We start from the raw sequence: 14,770 nt of genomic DNA on the forward strand, positions 1-14,770 counted from the left end.
TATTAATCAGTCAGTATTAACCACTACTGACTGTTTCATGGTATAGGAGGTCCCATGGGTGGATGCTCTGGAGTGCAGAGGAGGTTTTTGTGGCATAGGAATTATCTTAGTCATTGTTAGCTTTTTGGTAACCAATATTTCTTTTTAAAGAACCACAGGCTTTAGAGGAAAGTGCATTACCTTATTCATTTTCTCTGGTATGGGAGTTGTTTAATCATGTTTCTAAAGGCAATTGAAATGTGTGTTTTCTGCTCTAGTTAGCAAGTACTTTTGTGCTAGGTGGTTGTCACCAGTACTTAATCCTGCTTAAAACTGATACTTGCTCACTGGAAATTTTTGAACTATGCTAAACACCTTTCTTTCTGTTTAATAAGCCAGCAGAAATTCTGTGGTAAGGATGGGAAAAGATGATGTACCTTGGTTTTTCTTGACTGATATTTATTTTCTTTTATTTCCCCTGGCTCTTGATATAAATTGTGGTAAGGGCAAGTTGTGGTTTGTGGCTTTTGTGTCTGAAGCCAGAAGACAAGTCAGATAGGCAATAGTGTGAGTATCTCAATCTGTGAGGTTATTTATGGAAATGCCAGAGGCAATAACACAGGAGAAATCGCAGTTTAGGCTATCAAAATCAGTATCATGAACTGCTAATTTTATCATGCCCTAAGGATGTTCAAGAACTAAGAATAAATGTAATAACCAGAAGGTTAAAAGAGTAAGTTAGGTAACTTTCCTTCTAAACTAAGAATGCTAAACCTGTATAATAAAACAAGAATATTGCATTCATCAGATGTTGGGTCCAGTGCAAGGAATTTCTCTTCTTTCCAGTCTGTTTTTATATGCAGCTAAACAGGGTCTGGCATCTTCCTCTACCTTTGGAAGAACTTTTTCTGGTGATCTCAATTAAAAGGTGGGCTGTGTGATCTCGGAGTATTATCAGTGGTGCTCCCCAGGGCTCAGTTTTAGGGCCAGTTTTGTTTAGCATTTTTATCAATGATCTGGATGAGGGGATCAAGTGCACCCATCAGTAGGTTTGCAGATGACACAGTGTTGGGTGGGAGCATTATCTGCTTGAGGGTAGGAAAGCAGAGGGCTCTGGATAGGCTGGATCGATGAGCCACGTCCAGTTGCATGGCATTCAATGAGGCTCAGTGCCAGGTGCTGCACTTGGGTCACAGCAATCCCATGCAGCGGTACGGGCTTGGGGAAGAGTGGCTGGGAAGCTGGCAGGCCGAAAGGGACCTGGGGGCACTGGTCAGCAGCCAGCCAGAGATGAGCCAGCAGTGGGCCCAGGGGGTCAGCAAGGCCTGTGGCATCCTGGCCTGCATCAGCAATAGTGTGGCCAGCAGGACTGGGGAAAGGATTGTCCCCTTGTACATGCACTGGTGAGACTTCATCTTGAATGTTGTGCTCAGTTTTGGGCCCATCACTGCGAGGATATTGACTTGCTCAAGCATGTTCAGAGAAGAGCAACAAAGCTGGTGAAGGGACTAGAAAACAAGAGTTATGAGGAGCGACTGAGGGAACTGGAAAAGAGGAGGCTGAGGGAGACCTTTCAGGTAGCTGTAGAGAGCAGTGAGGAGCTTGCAACAAGGAGTTGGTCTCTTTTATCTGGTGACAAGTGATAGGATGCAGGGAAATGGCTTCAAGTTGTGCCAGGGGAGGTTTAGATTGGATATCAGGAAGAATTTCTTCATGGAGAGGGCAGTCAAGCATTGGAACGGGCTGCCCAGGGCAGTGGTGGAGTGCCCGTCCCTGGAGGTATTTAAGAGAGGTGTGGGCACAGCGCTAAGGGACATGGTTTACTGATGGGACTCTGTAGGCCAAGTTTATGGTTGGACTTGGTGATCTCGAAGGCCTTTTCCAACCTAGATGATTCTCTGATTCTGTGTAAACGTCTCTCGCATTTGTATTCTAAATACCCTAAAGTAGAAAAAATTGAGGCAATAAGTTTTTCAAGTATTACGATAATTTGCTTTAATAATTCCTTGAGGAGTTATATGAAGAATATTTCTTCTCTTCTGCCTCTCTGATGAGATTGAGGGTATGTTCCCAGGGGCCTGAAATCTTTAAATTCTTTCTTAGTATAGTTTCCTACAGACACAGCAAAATCATTCCTGATGCTGAAAAGTTTTCTAAATACAGAGTATTTAAAAATTTAGCAAACCAAAAAGATAAGATGGCAATTAAAACAAATTTTGAAGTGCTCTGGTGCATTAGACAAAAAATATTTTGTGAAGTCTGGGATTGAAAACATGAGGACTATGCATCAGTAACGCTGCAGACAGTATTAATGCAAATAGCTATGAATATCTGTAGAGGCTACAAATGGAAAGGAGCTGCATTAAACATAGAGTCCTTTGCTGGTTTTGTTAGTATAGTTTTGTCCAGATCAATTTGAAATGCTTTACACCAAAGTATCCAAGACATTAAAGTTTTTTTCTTGACTGTAGTAAGATAACACATTCTGTCTGACTTCTCATTGCTCTGAGCAATGCTCATTTTCAATGCTCATAAACACAATAGGATGTTGTGTTCCTAGCACTTTGACATGAAACATCATAGAATAACTCACAAATCGGTCATGATGGTAGAAAGACCATTGTAGTGTGAAATACCAGAATTCTCATGGAACTCTTAGATAAAAAGTCTTTATTTAGCAACTGAATCTCTTTCCAAATTATAGGAATGACAATTCTGTTGAATGCTGTGAGAAAGCTGAAATTCTGCATGTTTTCATTCAGATTGCTCTGACTAAGCCTCAGCCTCTTTGAGGGAACTTAGTTACATCAATTCCAAAAAAAGAGACTTTTTTTTTTTTTTTTGGAATCACAGACCAATTAGGAACCCGTGACTTACCAGTAGTTTTAATCCAGATTCTCTAAACCTCTAATGTTTTCTAATGTGTCTTAATGGACCTCATTTTTCCTACTAATAGCCTATCCATCTTTTATTTTATTTTTTGGATCACGGATATTTGCAAACAGAGTCTTAAACAATTGTGTGTAACAGTCAGAGTAACCTTTGATCTTAGGCATAGGGAGTATGCTTAGCACAGACTGGATGCCTAATAAATAAGGGACTTCTCACGTGCCATCATAAAATAGATTTATTTTTCATAATTGAATTGTATCTTTAAGACGCCTTTGGGACTTCAGCTTGAATTACTGCTGTGAGCAGCATACTACTGAACAATACTGTCACCCCAAACTGGTACATGCCCACCAGTGAGCACCTAAGAACTTGGGCAGGATCCAAGGGATGATTTTGAGAACCTTTGGCATTTAATGTGGCAAATAACAGGTAGTTTCATATCTTAGGCTGTGAGCTTGCATTATTTCAGTAGCAAGCAGGAAGGGAATGGAAAGCATTGACTTTTTTTTTTTTGCCAGTAATGATGCCTAAGTATTTGTGTTCTTATAGCACTTGTATATGAAAAATTTTGTAAAATAGAATATCAAAAAAGTCAGAGAAAAAAATCCCAGGTATTTAAACTAAAAAGAACTCAATTGAAATTTCCCATTTTCCTTTTATTTTTTTTTTTTATTTTTATTTTTTTAACAAAGGAGAGAAAACGCAGCTGTTTGGAAAGTAGTGTTTGGGATAAGCAATCTTGATCATCCCTCAAGCTTCATGCAGACCCGACTAGTGAAGACGATTATCCTGCATCCGCGCTACAACAGAGCAGTCGTGGACTATGATATCAGCATTGTAGAACTAGATGAAGATATCAATGAAACAAGCTATGTAAGACCTGTCTGTCTGCCCAGCAAGGAACAGTTGGTGCAGCCAGATACCTACTGCTACATCACAGGCTGGGGACACATGGGCAACAAAAGTAAGATGAATACTTTTGGCAATCGTGGAAAACCACATTAACTACCTACTGGGTTAACCCAATAAGTGACCCCATTGCAATGCTTTATCCATTTATGCTAATGCTGGACTTTATTAAATGTTAAGGAACTGTAACTACTCATGGAGGAAAGCCAGCTGTTACTAGACTAGGTTTTTCAAATCAGTAGTCTAAATTTATGTTCCTCAATCCATATTTAGACAAGTGGCTTGATTTTTTTTCAAAAAATGCAGAGCATCTAGAAACTCCTATCAAGAAAACGACCTGAATTGGTTATAATTGTAGTCACTTAGGTTGTATTTAGGACTGTACTTAGATAAGAACTGTATCGGCTCATTACCAGGGAGTAACACTGTTCATTGAAAGCTGAAGGCACAGAAAGCAATTGCATAAAGGTCAAATGAACATTTTCTTGAGTCAATGCTCTGTGTCACATTTTAGGCTTGTGGCATGATTTGTTCCATGTGGGCATAATCAGAATTGTTTTTGTTTCTCTGAACAGAAATGTTGCTCTGTTTTTCATGCTCTGTTGCCACTGAAATCCTTGGGTCCCATTACAAGAACATTTACATTATGAAAATGTTTGTTTTGCCAAAATGATCCTGCATGCATCATATGCAAAGTATCCTGGCCCCAACGCTGTTACGCTCTGTCCATTGTGTTTCTCCCTTCTCTCTTATAGCAATTATTAGGGAAAGGTGTTTTTCTGTACACTGGAGAAGGAATTTTTCCTTTAAGTATTGCTCTACCCCTAGTGGCCTGGTCTTACATTTGGCAAAAACAGTATTACATTGGTGAGGAATATGTTATTTACAATCAGCTCTACCCATCTGAAACTATCTTTTAGGTAAATGCAGGAAAAAAAATAACACAATGCTTTTGTACCTCTGGTAAGTGGGAAAAGTTTATTTGCTCTCTAATATGGTTTCAACTTTGCTTTTAAAGATTTTATGTTACGAAGCTGCAAAAACCATCTTGGCTACACAGGATTTAGTACTTCATACCCTAGGTTTAACAGGTTTCCTTTGAATCTGAGCTCTGTCAGCTGTTCACAGTAGGAAGAAGTCCTGGATATGCTAAAATAATTCCAGTAACCTTTGATATCTGATTCCCTGATACACTAGGTCAAATTTACCCAAATGTAACTCAAAATGCTTGTGTGTATACCAGGCTTGACCATGAGAGACACCAGGATCCTGCCATGGAGTGATGAGTTGACTCTCTCCTCCACCTCTCATTACTGTTTTCCAGCCAATACCACCCCCATCTTAAAAGTCCTGTTACACCCCACACAAAGGTGCTCTGCCTCCTCAGTCTCACTGAAAATGCACAATAAAGTGGAAGCGTGACACCAGTTCCCATGTGCTTGGTCCTTCTCCAGAAAGCAGCATGTATACTCCTGGCTCAGGAGCAGTAGTCATGAGTCCTGCAATGCAGCAGTGCAAAAAAGCACCTCCCTTCATCGGGGCTTTGTGCTAGAGGGGAGACCTTCTCTCCGTACATTTAATATATATATATAAAGTAATACTTAATATCTATCTTAATGGAAATATTTATCATATCTCAAAGATCCATCATAGATAAATATTTGTGTGTCCATGGGTATATAGTTTAATGCTTAATTCTGTTTTTCAGTGCCTTTTAAGCTTCAGGAGGGAGAAGTTCGCATCATTTCCTTAGAACAATGCCAGTCCTACTTTGACATGAAAACCATCACCAGTAGGATGCTGTGTGCCGGCTTTGAGTCTGGCACTGTGGACTCCTGCATGGTAAGCCTCTCTCTAAGGAGAAACTCACAGCTAGAAAGGCTTTTAGAAATCAAAGCTCTGTGACATTTACTAGGTACAGCATACTTCATCTACTACAAAAATGACAACAGTCTATTTACACATTTTAACCCAACTTTCATTATTACTGGTGTAACCAGTAGGTGGCCCTGCTTGAGCAGGGAGGCTGGACCAGATGACTTCCAGGAGTCCCAGCCTCAATGCCTCTGATTCTGTGAATCTGAAATCAACTTCAGTTTGTGGGAATGAAATGCTGCTTGAACAGTCTAAGGTTTATCTGTATTAGCTAACTATTAGGCTAACATCTTAAAATTAGTATGAGCCATTTGCAGATACATTTTTGTATGGTTATAATGGGGAATAAATACCAGTAACACTGAATGCTGCTACATAGTTCAGCAGAGCAGCCAGTCTTAACAGCTGATTAAAGTTACTTAGTAAAGGCAAATCACCCTAGAAACTGGCATAGCTTTAACATATGACTGCTGGCTATGTGTAGCCCCTATAGACTTTTTTTTTTCTCTTTCATATTGCAGGGTGACAGCGGAGGACCACTTGTATGTGAGCAACCTGCAGGGCGCTGGACTTTGTTTGGTTTAACATCTTGGGGCTCTGTCTGCTTTTCCAAGGTTTTGGGACCAGGAGTTTACAGCAATGTGTCACATTTTATTGAGTGGATTGAAAGACAAATATACATCCACACCTTTCTGCTAAACTAACTCCAGATGGTAAGAATTGTGCTGACAGACATAAGGAAAATGGAAACAGCACTTCAATACTGAAGATTTTGCAGTCCAGAAGCTCCGTGAAAAGGAGTTTCAGGCTCTTCTATTGTTGTGGAGCTATGGAATATGCAGTGTATGTTAATGGTCAACCCTCTGCTGGTGAATATACTTTGGGGTAGAATTAATAATCCTTTTTGACTTTTCTTTTAACTTTTGTGGTGCTATTCTGAGCACAGCAAAAGGCTTAAAAGAAAAGAAAAAGCCACTTTCTGCCTTTCAGATATTCAAACTTAGCAGTAGCACAGACTAGCAAAACTTTTTAAATAGCCTATTTTAATACTACTCACTCAGTAGCACATGCGTTCACACTCATTGTCATGAGGTATGAACTCAGTGTGGCCAGATGCTGCCGACAGGATACGTATTCACAAGGGCCACACCACGGGCTGGAGGGTGTGGAAGAGACTGCCGAGCTTGTGTGTCCACCTCGCCCAGGGCATATCAGTACAAGTGCAGGTCTCTGAAGGGGCACAGCCCTGTGCTGTTGGTGTGCCGGAGCCAACACCGCCTGTCTCAGGGTGGCTGACATGGGCACGGCACTTACTGTCCTGACTCCACAGCTCCTGTTCCCACTGCCAGCTTGGGCATCTCTTCAGGGTGTTGGGTGGCACCCGTAGGCGAAAAGGCCTGAACTACTACTTCAGGCACCTGAGACCAAAATTTTGTTGTTCAGCCTCTTTGGATGGATTCTACTTAAGTTTCTATTGCTTAATTTTCTGAAGCTTCCGTGTCTCAGTGTGCCCAGAAATACCCGGGTCTTGACTGCACTACATGGAGTAGCATATTTATCAAACCTATGCCCCTTTGGCTTTTCTTCCCCTTTTTGTATAGCGTGTTCAGTCTATAAAGCATGCACTGACACTCTAACCCTCTAAAACAATACTGTTAGCAATGTCACTGCAACAGTTTTTGTCCCAAGAGTAAGCTAGTTTGAGCATCTGGTGAGATGCAGAAAATGTAGATTTTAAAGTAAAAAAGATACAGTGTGAGCAAATACTGGGAAATAATATTGGGAAACTGAGTATTTTTGGATAGGTCTCTTCTAGTATCTTAGTATCTTCCACTGAAAGTTTCATTTTGCTGAGCAAGATTAAACAATCCGGAGAGAGATAAAGGCAAGAAGAAATCTGAATGAAAAAAGACTTGGATCCCAGCTTCTGCTCAAACGAGAATTAGGAATATGGTAAGCAAAGTATAACAGCTTCATCAGCAAAGGCTCAGAGAGCCCTGCTCAGGTGCTTGATGGCAGAGGGCTCTGCCTAGTAGGCAAGAGGCTAAGCCTCGACTCCAGGAGTCTGGAAATAAACCTACAGTGGAGCTTGGCACCTCTTTCTGGTGGTAGAGGGGAGCTGTTTCTTACGGCTGCTGTAGGTGATGCTCTGCACATCTCATGTTTTTTCTGGGAGGCCAGAGTAGGAGGAGTCAGGAAGCTGAGGCTTACAGGATGAATTTCACTGGGGAGCAACGCGTCTAAAAGCTGGGCGTTTTCAGTGCTGTGCCTAGTCCCCTGTGAACTCAGCCTGAGGCACGTAATTACCCTCGCTGCTACCTCTGGCACGTCCCCATGACAGCACGGCAGGGCCTTGTCAATAAATACCAGGACTGCCGTGTGTGGAAACACGTACCAGAAGAGCCAACTAATGGACCCTTCAGGTACTATTAATCACATTACAACTAACCTACATAGACCTGACTATTGCTTTGGTGAAAGTTTTACCTCTTTTTTCCATATCTTTTCCTTTAACATGCTTAATGTTAGACATACTAGACAGCACCCTGTAGAGCATTATTAAAAAATAATCAGTATTTATGTTATGGGTTCTGAAATAATTTAAATGACTATGGTATCACTGTTTCATGCTCAGAAAGAAAACTTTCCTAGTTATTACTTTTCTTTTCTTTCTCTATTAAGGATTTTGCTTTTACTGTAACATATAAATGTTTTCCCCAGACAGAAAGCAGCTGCGGCCATGTTTTTCCAGTGCAGGTAGGCTGCATATGGAGCAGGTTACTGATGCCCTTGTTTCAAGGGTACGTAAATGGCAGCTCTTGGTCCCCTGCTTTAGCTTTTCTCTGGGGCCAGGATCTGTTGCAACAGATTTCAGCCAGGTCTGCCTTCTATGGGTAAAAGCCAGGATGTGCTCTGTGAAACGAGCAGCCCAGCCTGACAGCCCTTCACCAGGTGAAGCGGTTAGCTGCTTGGGATTCTGCCAAGGACAGGCACTGCCAAATGATAACACGTAAAGTAATAGTGCATTTTAATTAACTGGGTTTGGTCACCAGTTTCCAAGCAGTCCCTCCTCCCAGGAAACAAGAGAGAGTCCTCCTTAAACTCACACTCCAGCCCTGTCCTGTTCTGGATCACTCAGAAAATATTACCCCAGCCCAATGGCTTTAGGAAGGAGCAGCAGGGTCTTAGCAGGGTCTTTTCCTTCCCCACAACTCTATCTGCCACAACATTCCATGTAAAGAGGAAATTTGTAATTTTATAAATGTATTTTTATACTGCTTTTTTCTATGTGTGCACATGAAATAGGCAACTATATTCCTCCTTCCACTGTATCAAGCCTTTCCTCGTGTGCTGACATAATGGTTATGATCACAACTATGCTGTGTCTCTTACAAGTGTAGCCGCACTGCAAGGTAACACATTTGTTGGTTTTACTTCTACCACAGCTGTACATCAAACTGTACTGTCAAACAGATGTGTTTCTCTCTAGCTGTACTAATAAAAATTTACAATCATTTTCCAAGTAACTTCTCTGTTCAAAATGTGTCTTAATTTTTCCAACAACTCAATGACAATTCAGAGGTGTGAAGAGATTCAGGATAAAGTTATAGCTTTAGCAATAAGGCCGAAATATAGCTTTGAAATGGTGTTTGCATACCCTTATCTAGTTTTTTAAGCATTACAGCATTTGGGGAGGTTTTGGCACTACAACCACTATACAACTTCTGGCTTCTTCATGTGTGCTTCCAGTATATAGAACATTACTAAGAACACCACTGCCAACAACTATTCAAGACCGAAAAATCTGAAAAACACTAAAATCAGATTTCTCTGAACACATTTTGCTCTATGGCATTCCTTAGGAATACAGTTAGTTTAAATAAATATCTATCATCTCCTTATAACCAGTACGCTGTACTTCAACATGTGCACATGCTGAAATAAAAATATTCGCATGCATAAACATGAAAGTGTTAAAATTTGGCTTTTAAGTGCAGTCAGCAGTAAGATACGCAGAACCATGAGGATGGGAGTAAAATAACCAGGATAAAACAAAAACTAGTAATACAAAAACCACACTGAAATTCAGCTACAGGAACGTTCTTAATACAGTCACCTCCAGAACTTGATCATTAACTCCTGCAGAGAGCATGGGCTGCTCAGACCAGCAGCAGACCCAGGGCTGGCAGGAGCAAGGGGTGCTCTGTGTTAGCTCCTCCGTGGCCCTGTGCTGCAGCCAGCGGTGCTAAGGGAAAAACCACAGCCTGGGTCAGCCTCTCAGCTCAAACTGTGCCCCATGTACAGGCCAGAGCTCGCTGGGCTGCAAAAACACTCGCTAAATAAAGGCTGGGGCTGACTGCCACCTGCAAATGCTTAGTGCACATGCTGCTGCTGGGGAAATTAAAAAAAAAAAAAAAAAAGAAAAAAGTGTTTTTCTGTGGATCAAATATTGCACACCAACCTGTGAGTTAAAGCTGCTCTAAGTGTAGCTACAAAGTTGGGATGGGAGCCCGAAGGTTGTTTTCTTTTTTTTTTTTTTTTTTAATCTGACAACCAACACTTTAGACACTGTGTTTTCCTTTATGACATCTGCAAGACACCTGTGAGAGGATCTTAAAAAGCTTGTTTTCCAAATGGAAAAGTCAGGTCATGTTGTGCCTAAGTGCAGGATTGCAGAAGCAAGCAGGGGATTGTGAAGTCTCCAGTGCAAAAAAAAAACACAAAAAAACATTCAACTGTTGAGAAGCAAGGCGAGAACGTTTCACTTGCACCCTTCATTTGGCACCACTTTAGATATGGCCAATTAAAATTTTGAAGTTTTTATTAAAGACTCACTACCCTCATCTCCCGTTCAGTAAAAATAGCAAGTGATCACAGCAGACAGCCATTACATTTTTCTGCTGTTTGTATCCACCAAATGAAAGAAAAAAACAAAAGATCAGGTTTTACACAATGTATTTTTAGCATTCGTATGGCTTGTCAAAGTCCTCTGAAAGCATATAACCTAGGTTATAGTGAAGAATATTAAGCTAGGTGCACCATCAGTGAAACAACACACCAATAAAAAAAATGAAATGCTGTGTGTGTTATTTTGTACCACTTTGACTGTTATAAAAGTACTCACCATCAGTGGTATCATCGGTAGAGAGGAAGTTTTTAAGAGTACCTGAAATTCCAAGGCGATCCACAGGGTCTAGAACTTCTGAGACACTGATGAAATAATCCTCCACCCAATTTGTGAATACATCTTGAAAGCCCCACCAGAACTAAGCACTGAGTAGTGGGGTGACTGGGCTCGTAAAAAGGCAACCAACAGCAACTCAATGTCCCAGAGGCACAGGAAGGCAGCTGGAGGGCACGAAGCCGGCCCTAGTTCTAACAGCAGAGGGCCACTTGTGCTTCTTGGTGCACTTATTTAGCTGCCACAGCTTACAGTCAGAATTGGAAAGATCTTGAGTACTTACAGCTTTTATATGATACACGTGAACTCCTGAGACTTAAAGATCACCCACCTATTGAATTTCCTCATAGGCACTGCTCCTGCAGCAGAGGCAACAGAAGGATCGCTGTGCTTTAAGCTCAAGGAGTGCAGCTCAGTCCAATGCTGTCACCCAGCTCCCTTCCACAGTGACAGGAAGGGGAGAGAGCTGAGCCCAGAATGCCTGTAAGTCACCACAGAGAGTCCCCGAGCTCACCCACGAGAGCGCAACGTACCTTAGTCCCTTTAGTGATTCTTCAAAAGCACACAACCGCACAACCTCTCCATCACTAATGCACACTTCACCATTCTTTTGGGTGCTAAAATCTAACTCTTTGCTTCTCAAATATCTAACTCGCTTGAAACTTAGCTGCCAAAATCTGCCTTTTGGACTCAGTGTCAGTTTGCTGACAGTGAGCAGGTCAGGATATCATAGCTCAGAGAACGTGCTCTCCGCTAGATCCTCTCAGCTAGCGCTACAACAGAAAGAACAAGAGAATCCAAAGTGATGAAAAGAATGACTGAATGAAATGGTGGAAACAGTCTTGCATCACTGGTTATTGTCATGAGACGATAACCACCTCTTTTCTGTCACACAAGTGAAGAGAGGAAATAGATCTAAGGTGCAGAAGAAACATTCAGGTGAGATACTGGAAACACCAGTATTTGACTTCCAGGGCAGGAAAGCACTGGAGCTGTTTACAACAGGAGAACCTGTGCTAGGAATGACAGGGGTAGAGCTGAGCCTGCCCTGGAGCTCTGCTGGAGCACAGCAGGTCACTCTGGCATTCATTACGTCCCAGCAAGTCCGCCCCTGCGTGATTCTGCCCTCATACCAGCTCATCTCCCTGCACTACCTGCTGGCTGCTTTGCATCTTCTAGGATACCTCACGGTTCCCATGGTTTGCAGAGAAAGCTGAGATGTTTCAGTCAGGACACCTGGAGTCCACCCCGGCAAGTCAACCCCAGCTGCTATGTCCCTCTCTCTTCTCCTCAAGTCTTTCCAAATCTGGTCCTGTAAATGATGTTCCCCAACTGCAAAAAACACAAGGGTAACAAGCAAGTATACTACAGGCAAACACCTAGAAATCATAACTGCGAAACAACTTAGCCTGGACATGTTGTCTCAGAATTTGAACGTCTGCTTTCACTTCAAATGTGCACATTAAACATATGTTAGAATTTATCAAAAATTATTTTGTCATATGTTGAATCAAATTTAAAAAATATTTGCAAAAACGTCCGTCTCACTGGCTCCTTCCACTGGTCTTCCTCTACAGGCTAAACAAAAAGATATTTTTCTCCTCACTAGCAGTAAGGATGGAGTCAGCACGAATTACATTCTACCTTTTGAAAACAGAACCGTTTCAAACTTTTGGCAACATGTGGTGACCTGTGTTTGAATGAACTTAGCACGCCCTCAATATCTGCCCTACATAGCAGCAGCTGTCCTAGACCTCACAGCGTTTGTTTAAATTCTTTCAGAGATCTTAGAAGATGTGGAATATGTAATGTTGATCATTGGCATGGAAAACTCATGGTTCAATTAAAAAGCAGAGCCCTTGCCCCAAACATGGTGTCTAAAAATAAACAGACAAATCTTGGCAATTTGAAAGCTGAAAGTTTTAGAACGAAACATAACAAAAAATGGGCTCAGTAATAATAATTCATTAACTGCTAAAGTTTGAGGAAATAGTTTATTTCAACAGGTGCTAGTGGATACAAACAATTTCCTAAATTCCTCCATAAATTGGCCATATAAATTTTTGGGCAGAGAAGTAAAAAGGAGGCAATATTTTTGACAGCCAGAACTCCAGAAATAAGCCACACACATCTCAGCTAGCTTTTGTGCAGCTTGCAGAGCAGTGGGGAAATGGCAGATACAGGACATCTCCAAGATATTTATGCAACAGAGCTCAAATGTGGGGCTCACAAATGGCTATACTTTTGAGCAGCCTTTGTAGATACTTACTGTTGTTTATTATAAAAGCCTGGAAGAATGTAAAAACACCTGAGAGTCAAGAAGAGAAATGTCATCAGCTACAAGTTGCTGTGCCTGTAGACACATGGGAGCTACCCATTGCCACTTGCAGACGATTTTCCAGTGCAGGCACGAGGTAGAATCTAGAGAAAATTCAGGCAGCCAACATACAAGTTGGGTGAGGAGGAAAAAAAGTCCAGTCAGTGTGAATGACATGAAAGGGAACATGGAGACAAAGAGAAAGGATGTAGCAGGAGGATGAACTACCATGGAGAATAAAAAGCTGCACAAGAATTTTCTCCTCCCGTGGGAAAGGAAGGTGAGGGAGACATGGGAGCTATATGTCTCATCCAGGATACCTTCCTAACGGTTTAAGTTGAGTTTGGACAGCAGTGAGACAGTTTTAGCAATAGATGGAGGAGGAGCAGGACAACAATGGTTAAAACAATTGTTATGTACAAACACTGAGAAGTCTTGCAACAAACCAACTAAAAACACTGCATCCCAGGCTTTCTGCTTACTGCATACTTCAGCATGCCATGAATCCCAGGCAATATGACAATTTTAAGACAGCAATGCAAGGGAGCAGCGTGGCTTATTATAGAGTGAATCTTACCTGAACTAGATCCCACAGATCTGTAATTCATACAAAGTCCTGTCTATAACACCAAGAGGCATTATGCAACGTTGCATGAAAGACAGAAACAGTATGCGGTCTACTACATAAAAAAATAACAAAATTCAGCCATTTAGGCCTTAATGTCTTAATAAATTACTGAAAAGCTTTATAAACACAAAAGCTTTTAAGCAAATGGGTGCATCATCTTCCCTGGCTGAAGAAAACAAAACCGCAATGTAGCATACATCAGCAGTTATTATTCTTGGATTTTCAATAGTTCACATTCCAACTTTGTAAATCACATTAAACCAGCTTGTGCGCACAAAAGAATTCAAACCTGCTCTGTGTTCAAACCTGCTAGAGAAATGGCACTTTTGCCCTCTTCAGAAGTACGCTGAGAGACTTTGGCACAGCAGTTACTACTTCCGTAGGAGTCTGAATTAGTTTCCTTTGATAAATTCAGAAATACAGTCCTTTCAGAGCTCAGGCTGTTTGTGTTCCCAGACTCATCCTGAATGTCTGATAAGGAGACTTCCTCCACTAACCCCCCTCTTGAACAGAACTGTAAAGGTGTTTTAGAAGTTGGCAAAACACTGGCAATGCTTTCTTCCTCTGATACAGCACCTGTGGCTGAGCTGGAAGACCCAGAAGTAACCTGGAACTCCATTCTACAGTTTACAACGCAATCATCTTTCCATCTCTTAATTGCTTCCCTCTGCTCCTCAGGGATCAGTTTGTCAAGGTGCTTGGCTCTCATCACCGGAGACGGAAACAACGTTCCTTGGAGAACTCTCAGCAAATATCTACAAAATAAACACAGTTTCAAATAAGCTGTTTAGAAGCAGACTCAAAACTGTTTCCAGGATCACTAAAGAAAACCAAACACCATTCATGTAAACCTAGAGGCGGCTGCAGCCTCTAAAACATGCTTTTGCTGGTGCCATTTTGCGAACATAAATTATCAGGTCAGAAACTGCACCAGAAAAACTAGCATTTTCAAAGGCTGATGCTTCCATTTTTTTGTCCTGCACAAAGA

At 41.5% G+C, this 14,770-nt stretch overlaps 2 protein-coding genes across 9 annotated transcripts in view; one reads left to right on the forward strand and one right to left on the reverse strand.

The window, feature by feature from the left end:
* CORIN (corin, serine peptidase) overlaps nt 1–9,182 on the forward strand; it is a 134,388-nt gene extending 125,206 nt beyond the window's left edge. For all 4 annotated transcript variants that reach the window (XR_014584357.1, XM_083835942.1, XM_083835941.1 and 1 more), the window contains 3 exons: nt 3,564–3,835; nt 5,489–5,622; nt 6,177–9,182. Coding sequence is in view for 3 of the 4 variants with exons in the window: in XM_083835942.1 (XP_083692068.1) it covers nt 3,564–3,835; nt 5,489–5,622; nt 6,177–6,359 (589 nt within the window). In the remaining variant the exon portion in view is untranslated. The remainder of the gene's footprint in view (nt 1–3,563; nt 3,836–5,488; nt 5,623–6,176) is intronic.
* The window catches only part of ATP10D (ATPase phospholipid transporting 10D (putative)), a 49,901-nt gene continuing 42,790 nt past the window's right edge, over nt 7,660–14,770 (reverse strand). For all 5 annotated transcript variants that reach the window (XM_083835937.1, XM_083835938.1, XM_083835935.1 and 2 more), the window contains one exon: nt 7,660–14,537. In XM_083835937.1, coding sequence (XP_083692063.1) covers nt 14,066–14,537 — 472 coding nt within the window. In that variant the 3' untranslated portion in view covers nt 7,660–14,065. The remainder of the gene's footprint in view (nt 14,538–14,770) is intronic.

This window comes from Anser anser (assembly GCF_964211835.1).
Source record: "Anser anser genome assembly, chromosome: 4".
Classification (NCBI taxonomy): Eukaryota; Metazoa; Chordata; class Aves; order Anseriformes; family Anatidae; genus Anser; species Anser anser.